We start from the raw sequence: 14,901 nt of genomic DNA, 5'->3' as shown, positions 1-14,901 counted from the left end.
TCGATTACAGACCTAAAAGTCACAATATTACAACAAAAAATCTTCAAAAACAGACTCCAATGAGAGACTGCTGAATTGGAATTAATTTGCAAACTGGACACCATTAAATTAGGCTTGAATAAAGACGGGAGTGGATGGGTCATTACACAAAGTAAAACTATTTCCTCATGTTTATTTTTGCCCCCTACTGTTCCTCACACGTTCTTGTCAACTGATGAAAATGGCTCACCTTGATTATCACTACAAAAGGTTTTTTTCTCTCCTGCTGGTAATAGCTCACCTTAACTGATCACTCTCATTACAGTGTGTATGGTAACACCCATTGGTTCATGTTCTCTGTGTATATAAAATCGTCCTACTGTATTTTCCACTGCATGCATCCAATGAAGTGGGCTGTAGCCCACGAAAGCTTATGCTCAAATAAATTTGTTAGTCTCTAAGGTGCCACAAGTACTCCTGTTCTTTTTGCGGATACAGACTAACACGGCTGCTACTCTGAAACCTGTTGCTGATGTGATGTGTTTATCAAAGAACTTGTGAATTGTCTGTGTCAGGTGTGTGAAAATTTAAATCGGCCGGGTTATCACAGGCACACACACCCCCTCCCCCCCCCCCCCCCCGGTTTGTCCAGGCCACGTTAAGCACTGGGGAGCCGGGATCTACCATGGAGCCAGAGCAAGGGGGATATTGATGGAGCACAACCTTGAAAAGGATTCCTTACAGAAATGGTCACTATCTGCCACTGCCCAGCTCATGTGGGCGGACCTTAGTCCAATCCTTTATCCTATTCCCACCCCAGCTTGACATGTTTGTTTAAGGGGGGGAGCAGCTCTGTGGGGCCCGTCTTGCCTCCATCCCCCCCCAGGTTCATTAGCTTGGCATCAGACGCTGGAAGAAAACAAGCCCCAGCATCCAGCCAGTTACAAGAGATTCCAATTCTCCAGGTGAAATCCTGGCTCCATTGAAGTCAATGGCAAAGCTACCAGTGACTTCAAGGGGGACTTCATCTGGAACCTTTATCTCTGGGCCAGTGTCTGTGTGACTCTCGGCATGGCCCAAGCTTCTCAGAAAGGCTAGCAGGAATGTGGGAACCTCCCTGCGGGGTATGGCATGTGGCTGCCAATGACAGAATTACCCACTGGAGCATCCCTGTTTCATGGGTTTCACAAGTGCCAGGGACACTCGGCAGTAGCTGCACACCTGGAGCATGTCCTTGCCCAGAGATTCGGCTCCCAGCTCTGCAGCAGTGAGCAGTCAAGGAGCAGGCTGCAAGTGAGAGACTCAGAGGAAGTGTCTCTGATATCTGGGCCTGGGGAGCTCTTTGCACCCAGCTCCTGGCTGCACCTACAGGATCAGCACCTTGTGTAGTGCTGGCTGGAGAAACTTCACTGGAACTACAGTCCATGGGAGTGTGTGGGTCCATTGAAATGGAAACGCATCACGAAATCAGGTTGCTTCCATGGGAATCTTGTTTTGGGGCAAAATGGGGAGTGTGGCGGGAGTTCAACAAGGTTGAAACGTCCCATTTTGTCATTTTTCATTTTGAAACAGATCTGCATTTCCGCTTTCTTATTTGGTATTATATTGTAAGTTTACACGTAATATAAAATTTATAAAAAAGTCAAAAGCAAAAGAAAATGTTTCAATCGACTGGAACAAATTTCTTTTTTCCAGAGTTTTTCTTTGCAGAACATTTTGAAATGTCTGGTTTTCGTTCCCATCCGGAATGAACCCAAATTTTGAAATCCTCTGCGAAATGGACTTTCCATCCTACTTCTCTGTCTGAAGCCACGAGACTAATTAAAGGCTTAGAAAATGTGCCCTCCCTTCAGTGATAGATTCATGGAGCTCAATCTATGTAGTTTAACAATGAGAAGATTAAGGGGTACCATGATCACAGTTTGTAAGTATCTACATGGGGAACAAATATTTAATACTGGGCTCTTCAGTCTAGCAGAGAAATGTCTGACACAATCCAATGGCTGTAAGTTGAAGCTGGACAAATTCAGCCTGGAAATTGAGCATACATTTTTAACACTGGGAGTAATTAACCATTGGAACAATTTTCTGAGGGTCACGGTGGATTCTCCATCACTGATAATTTTCAATTGAGACGGGATGTTTTCTAACAGATCTGCTCTAGTGAGTATTTTGGGGATGTCCTGTGTTATGCGTGAGGTCAGATTAGGTATTCACAATGGCGCCTTCTGGCCTTGGAATCTATGAATCTCTGAGGTTTGCTCCTATCCTCTTGGTTACACTCACCTGTAAATTGTGCACCAGACCAGCAAGCGCCAAGACTGATCCGAGGGCTTGTCTACACAGCAGGTTACAGCCCAGGGTGTGAATCTACAGCACACCAGTTTGCCATGCAGTGATGTCCCACTTGGACATTGCTACGGGGCAGTGAACGTCCCAGAAGCCGGAGTGGCTACAGCAGTGGCCAGGGGACATTACTGAGCAGCAAGCTGGAGTGCTGTCGATTCACACCCTGGCTTGCTGCACTGTACCTTCCCGAGGAGCCACGCCCCACGAGGGACGTGGCTAACACTGCAGAGAAGCAACAACTGCAAATGAACACAGCGAAGGAACTGGGCAGTGATCTGGGGTGTGAGCTGAAGTCAAATGAAACATTTTGCTTAACCTGAAGCAATTTTTTTCAGACATTTCAGAATTGCCTGTGACCTGGAAAATCCGTGATTCACCCACCTGCACATCTCACAGCTCTGGCAAAGCCGCTGGAAGCCCCTCGGAGGCCTGCTACACAGGTGTGAAAATTTAATCAACCTAGCTGTATCCATCAGGGATATGAAATGTGGTTAGGTTGATATAACCCCCGCTGTAGATGCAGTTAGATGGGCAGAAGAATTCTCGGAGAGGTGAATTACCAACCCCTCGTGTCAACGTAGGACGCAGCTGCACTGTGGCATGGCAGCGCTGCAGCAGTGCCTCTGTAGTGCAGCCGTCCCCTGACTCTCCAAGCTGCACACGTTGTAGCTGTTCTCTCTCTTGACATAGGCAAACCCCTCCGCAACACTGATCAGTCCAGTAGCTTTTCTCCCTGCACAGATATGGTGGCCCAAATGCAGTGCTCCAGGAAAGCAGTCCTCGTTATGATCTGGCAGACTGGTATTATTTCTAGGGCTGTCAAGCTATTAAAAAAATTAATCGTGATTAATCACGCTGTTAAACAATAATAGAATACCATTTATTTCAATATTTTTGGATGTTTTCTACATTTTCAAATATATTGATTTCAGTTACAACACAGAATACAAAGTGCACAGTGCTCACTTTATATTTATTTTTTATTAGAAATATTTGCACTGTAAAAAACAAAAGAAATAGTGTTCTTCAATTCTTCTAATACAAGTACTGTAGTGCAATCTCTTTATCATGAAAGTTGAACTTATAAATGTAGAATTATGTACAAAAACTAACTGAGTTCAAAAATAAAACAATGTAAAACTTTACAGCCTCCAAGTCCACTCAGTCCTATTTCTTGTTCAGCCAATCGCTGAGACAAACAAGTTTGTTTACATTTGCAGGCGATAATGCTGCCCACTTCTTGTTTACCATGTCACCTGAAAGTGAGAACAGGTGTTCACATGGCACTTTTGTAGACGACGTTGCAAGATATTCATGTGCCAGATACGCTAAAGATTCATATGTGCCTTTATATTTCAACCACCATTCCAGAGGACATGCATCCATGCTGATGACGGGTTCTGCTCGATAACGATCCAAAGCAGAGTGGACCGATGCATGTTCATTTTCATCATCTGAGTCAGATGCCACCAGCAGAAGGTTGATTTTCTTATTTGATGGTTCAGGTTCTGTAGTTTCCGCATCAGAGTGTTGCTCGTTTAAGACTTCTGAAAGCATGTTCCACATCTTTCAGATTGTCAGGCTCAACGGGTAGTGATCAATGGCTCCATGTCTAGTTGGCAGACGGTACCAAGCGGAGTGCCCCAGGGGTCGGTCCTGGGGCCGGTTTTGTTCAACATCTTTATTAATGATCTGGATGATGGGATTAATTGCATCCTCAGCAAATTCGCAGATGACACTAAGCTGGGGGAGAGGTAGATACTATGGAGGGTAGGGATAGGGACCAGAGGGACCTAGACAAATTGGAGGATTGGGCCAAAAGAAATCCGATGAGGTTCAACAAGGACAAGTGCAGAGTCCTGCACTTAGGAAGGAAGAATCCCATGCACCGCTACAGGCTGAGAACTGACAGGCTAAGTAGCTGTTCTGCAGAAAAGGACCTAGGGGTTACAGTGGACGAGAAGCTGGATATGAGTCAGGAGTGTGCCCTTGTTACCAAGAAGGCGAATGGCATATTGGGTTCCATTAGTAGGAGCATTGTCAGCAGATCGAAGGAAGTGATTATTCCCCTCTATTTGGCATTGGTGTGGCCACACCTGGAGTACTGCATCCAGTTTTGGTGCCCCCACTACAGAAGGGATGTGGACAAATTGGAGAGAGTCCAGCGGAGGGCAACAAAAATGATTAGGAGGCTGGGGCACATGATTTACGAGGAGAGGCTAGGGACCTGGGCTTATTTAGTCTGCAGAAGAGAAGAGTGATGGGGGTGTGGCGGGGTGGTCCCCCCGCCATGCCTTGAAGGGCTTAAAACAGCCCTGGGAGAGGGCTGAGAGGGAAAAAGCTGGGCTGTTTGGGAAAACAGCCACAGCTGTATCCTGTGTAATTAGGGCCCAGCTGGCCCTTATAAGAGGGCAGTGGGCCAGAAGGAGACAGATACTCTCTCTAGATACATGGAGAGAGGAGGACCTGGCTGCCTGGGAAGCTGAGGAGGGTACCTGGGAGCTGGGGAACTCCAGCCTAGCAGAGCCCCAGGCTGCAGGCCGAGGTAAAGGCCCATGAAAGGGTACTAAGGCTGCAGAGAAACAGCCCAGACCTACATGGAGGCAGCTGGTCCGAACCCCCTTGCCGATGATGAGTGGTACAGACTGCAGTCTGCCCCAGGGAGCGGGGGCTAGACGATGACTGACAGTAGCCACTGAGGCAAGGGAGGGATAGGGGGTTGGGGGTTCCCCTGGGGAGGGGATACCCAGATGGAGGGGGTACTGCCAGGGGACCAGGGGGCACCAGGGTCCGGGAGGCGCACAAGGCCAGCGGCAGGTGAGACACTGACTGGCAGAGGGCGCTCCTGGCTGAAAAGAGCAAATTCCCTGGACAACCAGTGGGAGGTGCCGCAGCAGTGAGTCGTCGCTCCGCGACAGGGGGTTCCAAAGAGGATGGAGCTCAGCTGTTCTCAGTGGTGGCAGATGACAGAACAAGAAGCAATGGTCTCAAGTTGCAGTGGGGGAGGTCTAGGTTGGATATTAGGAAACACTATTTCATTAGAAGGGTGTTGAAGCACTGGAATGCGTTACCTAGAGAGGTGGTGGAATCTCCATCCTTAGAGGTTTTTAAGGCCCAGCTTGACAAAGCCCTGGCTGGGATGATTTAGTTGGGGTTGGTCCTGCTTTGAGCAGGGGATTGGACTAGATGACCTCCTGAGGTGTCTTCCAACCCTAATATTCTATGTTTCTATGATTCTATCTCATCCCTCTCAGATTTTGGAAGGCACTTCATATTTTTAAACCGTGGTTAAAAGTGCTGTAGCTATCTTTAGAAATCTCACATTGGTACCTTCCTTGCATTTTGTCAAATCTGCCGTGGAAGTGTTCTTAAAACGAACAACATGTCCTGGGTCATCATCCAAGACTGCTATAGCGTGCATTACATGGCAGAATGCAGGTAAAACTGCAGGAGACATACAATTCTCCCCCAAGGAGTTGAGTCACAAATTTAATTAATGCATTACTTTTTAACGAGCATCATCAGCATGGAAGCATGTCCTCTGGAATGGCGGTTAAAGCTTAAAGAGGCATACAAATGTTTAGCATATTCGGTAAGTAAATACCTTTCAATGCTGGCTACAAAAGTGCCATGCGAAAGCCTGTGCTCACTTTCAGGTGACATTGTGAATAAGAAGCAGGCAGCATTATCTCCCGAAAATGTAAAGAAACTTTTTTGTCTTAGTGATTGGCTGAACAAGAAGTAGGACTGAGTGGACTTTTAGGCTCTAAAGTTTTACATTGTTTTGTTTTTTGAGTGCAGTTATGTAACCAAAAAAAATCTAAATTTGTAAATTGCACTTTCACGATAAAGAGATTGCACTACAGTACTTGTATGAGGTGAATTGAAAAATACTATTTTTTTTGTTTATCATTTTTACAGTGCAAATATTTGTAATCAGAAATAATAATATAAAGTGAGCACTGTACTCTTGGTATTCTGTGTTGTAACTGAAATAAATATTTCTGAAAATGTAGAAGAACATCCAAAATATTTAATAAATTTCAATTGGTATTCTATTGTTTAACAGTGCGATTAAAACTGTGATTAATTGTGATTAATTTTTTTATCGCGATTAATTTTTTGAGTTAATTGCATGCGTTAACTGTGATTAATTGACAGCCCTAACAATTTCCCCTGGGCTTGTTTATTAGACTCATTTTCATGCAGCCTCAAATCGTACAGGGTTTTTTCCTTGCGTGTCTCTCCGTTGTAATGTTACTGCAGCCCACGTGATTCCCTGTGTCGCACTCGCTGACAGTGCCTTCTAGGGCATTAGCCAGCAGCACAGACATCAGAAACCTTGTGAGTTTTAACTCTAAGATGCATCGTTTAATGTTTACCCATGTTAAACTCCCTTCGCTTCGTCCCAGGCCCCCCCACCCAATGTCATGAGAGCCTGGCTGCAGCTGATCCTTTCTAAGGTATTAACAGTGGATCCAATTTTAGTGGCGTCAGCAAATTTCACCACCTTCCCCCAAGTCATTTATAATCGAATTGGAAAGCTACAGTCCTGGCACTGACTCTGCAGCCGCCCACTTGTATCTGCTGATATCAACAACGACCTGATATCCTTTCAACCCTAACCCTAAGCTATTACCAGCAGGAGAGTGAGTTTGTGTGTGTGTGGGGCGGGGGGGGGGGGTGAGAAAACCTGGATTTGTGCTGGAAATGGCCCAACTTGATTATCATACACATTGTAAGGAGAGTGATCACTTTAGATAAGCTATTACCAGCAGGAGAGTGGGGTGGGAGGAGGTATTTTTTCATGCTTTATGTGTATATAATAAGATCTTCTACACTTTCCACAGTATGCATCCGATGAAGTGGGCTGTAGCTCATGAAAGCTTATGCTCAAATAAATTGGTTAGTATCTAAGGTGCCACAAGTACTCCTTTTCTTTTTGCGAATACAGACTAACACGGCTGTTACTCTGAAACCTTTCAACCAGGTAGCTCTCGGGTTTATATCCCTGTACTCCACAGCAGCAGGGGTTCTCTGTGTATTAGTTAAACCACACTGTCTACAGCGTGTCATAATCATAGTCTATAAGTATTTACACGAGGAACAAATATTTAACAATGGGCTCTTCAGTCTAGCAGAGGAAGGTCTAACATGACCCCATGGCTGAAAGTTGAAGCTAGACAGATTCAGACTGGAGATAAGGTCTGTTTTTACCAGGGAGGGTCATTCGCCACTGTAGCTATTTACCAAGGGTCAGGGTGGATTCTCCATCACTGACAATATTTAAATCAAGATGGGATGTTTTTCTAAAAAACCTGCTCTAGTTCAAACAGCAGTTATTTCAGGGAAGTTCTCCGGCTGTGTCGTACAGGAGGCCAGACTGTGTGATCACTGTGGCCCCTTCTATGAATTTCCATTTGTAACCCATTTCCTTAGGAAGTCCCACGAGGCTGCAGTTTATAAGAGATCCAGAGTCTGACTTGGAGCATGGGGGTTCCTGGGCTTGTATGAGCCAGGAGCTCACACAGGAAAAAGGTTTGTCAAGGAGTCCAGGAGGAATTACCCAGCGTGTGGAAGGGGCCCAGGAGGGGGTTAGGATGAGAAGTGATGGGGAAAGGAAAGAAGGGAACATGTTGATCATCCCCAAGGGGTGGAAGCCCCCTGTGCTGCAACGTTAAAAAGAAGCTGGCACCAAGCCAGGGGGAACTGACTGTGCCCTTGGCTCTCACAGCTCCCGCAGGAGCCATGCTGCCAGGGGCTCCATGCAGCCCCACATCACAGAGGGGTGAGCAGCACAAAGGGCTGAGGAGGGCAGGGGAAGAAATTGTTGGAGGCTGGATGAGCATGGAATGGGGCAGGGTCTAGTGGAAAAAACAGTCTGTGATCATGCAATTAACGAGTGTCTCGTGGTGTCTCCACACAAGAGGGATGAATGAAAGTAGCACAAGCAGCCTTAATTCTGTCATTTACTAATTTCTGAGTGCTCGACATTGCATTTTTAACATAGGGCATTTGTGTTTTAATGTCATTTCCTAAGTTTTTAAAAAAGTAAATGGAATAAACAGAAATTTCATCCTGCAGAACTACGCTGTTACCAGTGTAAGTAGTCATCGGGGCTAGAACTTTTAGACCCACAGTGGAGACCTCCAGCATTCAAGCTAATGGAATGACCGGTAGCAGTAGAAGGCTGTTATCCTCTGTGGACCAGCCATTGCAGGAGGATGAGACACATGTTTTGTCAGAGGGTTTCACAACTACTGGCTGACACCAGAGGACTGCTGGGACTCAGGGATGCTGGGTTTGATTCCAGGTTCTGAAGAGGAGTGGGCTCTAGTGGTGTTAGACCTTTCTGCCCATGCTCCCTGCCCTTGCCTCCTCATCTGCTCCTATTCCTGCTCCTTATCCCGCTGCCTTAAAGAGAAAGCTGCTTCTTCCTTCACCTCCATGCTGCCAGGGCACCAGCTGGAGCAGTAACTTGGAGAGCACTGAGAGAACGTCTGCCTTCCTTCTCTCAGTTTCAGTGGATCAGCAACTTCCAGCAGCCTGGAGGACCAACAGCGCATAAAGTCCTGCTGAGCCCCTGCAGCCCTGGAAGGGAGCATGCTCAGTCACTTGGTGGGGATGGCACATGTGCAGTCCACTCATATCAAGGAGGCGTGAGGGGCTGGAGCATGCTCAGTGTGGAAGGAATGTTTGGAAAATGTAGCTGCCAAACTCTAAGAAACCATTAGTGAACGTGTGCTTACTGTATTTGTCAGTGGCTTATCACTTGGCGAAATGTAGGCTGATTTTCATCGGGATGGCAAAAGGCATCTCCCCTTACCAAATTTCAAGTCCTTGCTCCAAAGCACGGGGGCCCTTGACCTCCTCAATGAAACAGTTGTAAGGATTTTTTAACATAGACAAACCAATGTATTAGTCCCTAATCTTATTCTTGGAAATGGCTGAAGATTTTTTTTGCTGAACTGTTCCAGAATAACTCCTCCTGAGGCATATGCATGGAAAACTTGAGGCCCAGCATGGAAAACTTGAGTCAGAAAGGTCACATTTTGGAACAGTTAGAAGTATCTGAAAACAGGTTCTTCTTACGGCGCACGTCAGGCAACTTCGACCAACTGCTCCTATAATGAGAGTCCTGTGGCCAAATCCCAGGTCATTGCCTATCACATGGAGAACTTCTTCGTTGGTGTTTTAGGGCTGAGAAAAGAGGAATTTTTCCCTATGAACAACAATTGGGAGAAAAAATAAGGCCAAAAGTTTTGAGTCTGTTGCTTAAAGTTAAGCACCTAAAAAAGTGGCCAGGTTCTGAGAGGAGGAGCCCCAGCAGTGGCCACTGACTCCAGCTGGGCCAAGTGTGCTCAGCAGACCACTTTTAGTAGACCTAGATGTGCTGAAATGTGCTCTGCTGGGTGATCCCAGCCCCGCAGGGCGGCTAGGAAGAGACCAAGTAGGGTAGCATGATGCTGACCAGCTGGAGACAGTACGGTTTGCTGGAAGGTGGTGGGTAAAAACCACAGTCAGTGAGCTCTCTTCCTTGCCTTGTGACAGATTGTCCCATCCCACGGAGCCATCTGGAGGCAGCTTTGCCTTTGTGGTGAATGGAGTTAAGAGGCTGGAGATAGACAGGTATGGTGGAGTATGCCCCTAGAGAGGACATTAGCTGAGAGCTGCTATATTCCAGCAGTTCTCCTCTGCTGCTGTAGAGGGTGCAACCTCTACTGGACAATTTTTTTCCACCTGATTGTACCTAAAAAGGTGAACGACCTGCCAAATACCTGATTAGGGGGATGGAACGACTTCCGTATGAGGAGAGATTGATAAGACTGGGACTTTTCAGCTTGGACAAGAGGCGACTAAGGGGGGATATAATAGAGGTCTATAAAATCATGAGTGGTGTAGAGAAAGTAAATAAGGAAGTGTTATTTACTCCTTCTCATAATACAAGAACAAGGGGCCACCAAATGAGATTAATAGGTAGCAGGTTTAAAACAAACACAAGACAGTATTTTTTCATGCAACGCACTGTCAACCTCTGGAACTCCTTGCCAGAGGGTGTTGTGAAGGCCAATACTATAACGGGGTTCAAAAGGGAGCTAGATAGATTCATGGAAGATAGGTCCATCAATGGCTATTAGCCAGGATGGGAAGGAATGGTGTCCCTAGCCTCTGTTTGCCAGAAGCTGGGCGTGGATCACTTTATGATAACCTGTCTGTTCATTCCCTTTGGGGCACCTGCCATTGGCCATTGTTAGAGGACAGGATACTGGGCTTGAAGGACCTTTGGTCTGACCCAGTATGTCCATTCTTATATTATGTTCTTAAACTGCCCCCATCCCAAAACAGGATGTCGGGATAAACCTTCCTTCCACTCACCACTGTCTCTCATCCTTCCGACTTCTACTGACGTGGGTTTGACCCAAGTACCAGTGGACTCCCAGTTGCAGACGCACTGGCATAAATAGATCACCTAATCAGACATGCAGAATACTGTTCAATTGTATTGCTACGTTCCTATGATGCACTCATCCCTGCAGGATCTGGGATCATGCAACACTAGAGCCGTGGCTTTCACAGCATAAAGCACAGCTCATTTTCCCACAGGGAGATGAAACAAATGAAAGAAGAAGGAGACAACAAGGGAGCAGATGTTTCCATGTGGTTTTAGTCCAGGACATTAACCACTGCAGAGACATGTACTCCCTGCTCCCATCCCCACCCCAGACAGCAGAGCCAGAGACAGCCAGGTGTTGCCATCACACAGAATGTACCTTTGGCCAGAAATGGCTCATACTCAGGGCTGCGTAGCTCTGTCGGTTAGGGGCGATATTTTTTTGCTGATATTATTATGCTGGTAAAAGCCCTCTTGTAGATGCAGTTATCCTGGGATAATGGTGCTTATACTTGGATAGCTTAGGCCAGATCTACACTACACAGTGACTTTTATAGAGAGAATTTCAGCCAAATGGTGACTAGCCATTGTTGAGTATACCAGTGGGACAAAGGTCCTGGCCAAATGCTCCTCTTCTGTGTGCTTATCTGAGTGGAGGAGGGGGCCCAGTTGGGGGCTGGCGAGAGGGGGGAGGTTTGGTTTGCAGTCTGCAGCATGATTCCTCCCTCTCCCACTGCCCCATGGCTGCTACTTAATGCTCAAAATGCAGGAAGAGTAAAGAGTTGCCTGAGGCAACTGGAGTGATTTAGCAAACCTAGTGCATCTGCTCCTTTGTCTGCAGCACAGACCAATCGATTCAATTGACATCCCGGGTTGGGCAACTAAACGTGCATGCAATTCCCATCAGGCTTGTCGCAGCAGCCCCAGAAAACAATCCTGCGACATGGAATGCAAATCCCACTCCAGTCCCCTCTGCCTTGAATGGGAGTGCTGGACAACAGGACATGGCCAATTAGCATCCGTGAGGCTGGCTGGCTAAAGCAAAGATTGGTTGCCTACCTTGGTGTCTTCTGTGTCTGACTGAGTGCTTGTTTCTTCATCGTAGAGGTCCGACTCCTCCGAGGCAATTGGCACGTGGACAGTCAGGTTGGGGTTGTTAATGAAATTCATGTGGTCCAGCTCATCCACAAACAACTGCTCTTTCCCAGCTACTCCATCCATATACTCCGACTTGGAATCCTGGCCCGAATCCATGTGGTTTAGCACATAGTTGTCTTTCTTATTATCCTCTTGTTCCTCGGCCGGCTCTCTCTTCTCCTTCCACTGCAGGTGAAGTAGTGTGAGGACAGTTCTCTTTACAAAGTCAATTGCCCTGGTGATCCTGCCAATAGCAATCTGCAAATTGTTCAACTCGCCATCATCATCAGAAGCCGCAAGGCTATCGGCGCTGAAGGAGCTCAGCAGCAAAGCTAAGAAAAGGTTCAGGACCTGGAGGGGACAAAAGCAAACACCAGGTCTAGTGTCAGACATGAGCACAGTCCTAGGGTCTAGATCAGGTGGGGGATCTCAATATTTTCCTTGGTGTGGACGACACCTTACTAAGACAGAATCTCATATGGACACCACCCCTCCCATTTGTGACTGTGTGGACCTGACCCTCCCATCCACATAACATCCCTGTGGTCCTGACAGCTTTTGCTCCCCTCTGGAGGAGTCGCAGTAGGAAAGTGTTGATCCATTAGTAAAGGAAGCTCTTCACTGCTTGGTTGACCCAGGTGATCAGCACCCAGGTCTGAGCACTCGGTGAGCCTCACCAGGAGTGAGCATCCCTGCTGCAAAGTGACGTGCCCTGCCTTGGCAGAGGCCCCTGGAGTCTTTCCCACACAGGTCTGCCCATTGCGGGAGAACTTTTGTCTGTCCGGGGGGGATTTTCCCCTGTGTCCTTACTGCAAAGCGTGTGGGTTCGAGCCCGAGTTAGAGCAGAGCCCAGGTTAACTGCGCTGCGCAGATACAACTTCAGTATCTTTAATGCAACACAGTGTGTTATTGCTTCTGTAGGAAGGTCTGTCACCCCATCGCCTCCTGGTGTTCTGTGCTGCTATTTCATCTCCATTCCCACCTTTTCTGCCCCTGCTCTCCCCTGCCTGGTCTGTTCCCAGAGCTGGCCCACTAGGCCTGGTGCCCTTCTTCCCATGTTCCCCTGGACATGCTGCCCAGCTGCCTCATTCCTTCCTCCCCTGCTGGTGGCGCCAATTTCTCCTTCTCCTGCTTGGTTCCATCTGCCTTTCCACCCCACAGGCTCTTCTCTGCAGTGAAGAGCCTGGAGAGCTGTAGAAGCAGCAGGAGATGAAGAGAGAAGAACCAGCACCATGTGACCAGACAGCTCTCCACAGACCACTGGCTGCATGTGTAACACCGACAGACCCCGGTCGTCAGCGGGTGGGATTGAACCTGGGACCTCTGGAGCTTAGTGCATGAGCCTCTACATGAGAACAAGGCTGGAAAACAACCTCATTAATCTCTGGTTTCAGAGTAGCAGCCGTGTTAGTCTGTATTTGCAAAAAGGAGTACTTGTGGCACCTTCTCTAAGATGCCACAAGTACTCCTTTTCTTTTCTCTTTAATCTCTCTAAGTGATCTTGGTGCCACTAGATGGGACATAACACCACACCCGGGAGGTGTGTGGGTTACACTGGCACCACGCTTTGGCTCCCTCCTTTGCCAGCAGAAGTAACATAGGCCCTGAGTCAACCAGGCACCTAAGCATGTGTCTGACATTCAGTATGTGAGTGGTTCACTATTTCACTAGGACTATTCACAGAGTTGTAGCAGGGTCACCAGCTCTCACGATTTTATCGTGATTCTCACGATATTTGGTGGGGTTTTTTTATAACTCTCCAGCTTCTGGATCACGTGGTTACATGGGAACCTTGGCTTTTATTTCAGTGAAAATGAGCTTCTAGCCCTCATAGCTGCAGAGAAAAGCTTCAAAATGTGGCCCGGGTGCCTCCGCTGAGAATTTTCACGCCCTCAGTGAGTACGAACAACTTACTTTTCATTTTTTGTTTGCAATGTTGTTGTAGCTGTGTCAGTCCCAGGATACGAGAGAGACAAGGTGGGTGAGGTGATAGCTTTTATTGGACCAGCTTCTGTTGGTGAAAGAGAGAAGCTTTTGAGATGCACAGAGCTCTTCTTTGCTGTCTCTTTCACCAACAGAAGTTGGTCCAATAAAAGATATTACAACATGCACCTTGAATCTCTTTTAATTGTTTGTAATACAAGCTGAGATTCTTGTGGACTCACATGACTCCAGAAGCTGGAGCCTACAAAACCAAACCAATAGCATGAGACTCATGATAACTCAACTTGGGAGAGTTGGTGATGCTGCAGTGCTCAAGGACCGTCCGTGGTCATCCATGGGAGACTGAAAGTGTGAGAGTTTTCAAAACAGGCAACTGTTGCATGAACCTTTTGGTGCAAAGAGGCTTTTCCTTGCACTAGGCACAGAATCATCCAATTCCTGCATTAATCTATTTCTTTATGGATCTGCACTATTGTCAACCCCTAGCATTCAAAAATCCCGAGGTAACCTAATGGGAGCATGCTCCCTGACTTCCCACCATCCCTGTCTTGACTCAGCACCCTTGTGTGGAGTTTTGGGGGCAGAGGAGCCGTGTCCCAGGCCCTAATCTAATGGAGATTGCTCCCCTCCGCACTGCGCAGTGGTGAAGAGCATGGGGTCCTGCATATGGACCCTCTCATGGGATGCCCTGCCTCAGTCCCCTATTGCACTGGCTGCATTCCCACCATTGTCTTCGCTCCAGAGGATGCCCCATTGCACAAAAAGCTAATTGGTCCAACGACAGATTTTGCACCAGTAGTGTGCGTGGGGCTAAATCCAGCGACTCCGCCCCGCCCCAGAGAAAGGCTGGCCTCGCCGCACAATGGGAGCGGCTGGTGCTTTACAGGGTACAGCAGCATTGCCCAGGACATGAAATGCATTTGCTGTGAAAAACTGACCCCTCCAGTCCAGCCCCCACAGCTGTTGATGTTTGTGCCTCCCGGTGCCAGAAGCACATTTGAGAAGGGAATTAGCTGCTATTCAAGGTCACTGCTGTTTTCACATGGCTCATGCCATATGACTTAAACAGAGTCTTTAAATAAATCCCTGGGACCACACCA

At 47.4% G+C, this 14,901-nt stretch overlaps 1 protein-coding gene across 1 annotated transcript in view; it reads right to left on the bottom strand.

The window, feature by feature from the left end:
• Positions 1 to 14,901, bottom strand: part of SCN4A (sodium voltage-gated channel alpha subunit 4) — a 111,394-nt gene that overhangs the window by 34,298 nt on the left and 62,195 nt on the right. Inside the window, exon 15 of the mRNA XM_074940960.1 lies at positions 11,780 to 12,208. Within this exon, the coding sequence (XP_074797061.1) occupies positions 11,780 to 12,208 (429 nt within the window). The remainder of the gene's footprint in view (positions 1 to 11,779; positions 12,209 to 14,901) is intronic.

Source organism: Natator depressus, chromosome 27 (genome assembly GCF_965152275.1).
Source record: "Natator depressus isolate rNatDep1 chromosome 27, rNatDep2.hap1, whole genome shotgun sequence".
Classification (NCBI taxonomy): domain Eukaryota; kingdom Metazoa; phylum Chordata; order Testudines; family Cheloniidae; genus Natator; species Natator depressus.
The sequence above is the reverse complement of the archived record's forward strand: the minus strand, read 5'-3'. Positions and strand labels throughout refer to the sequence as shown.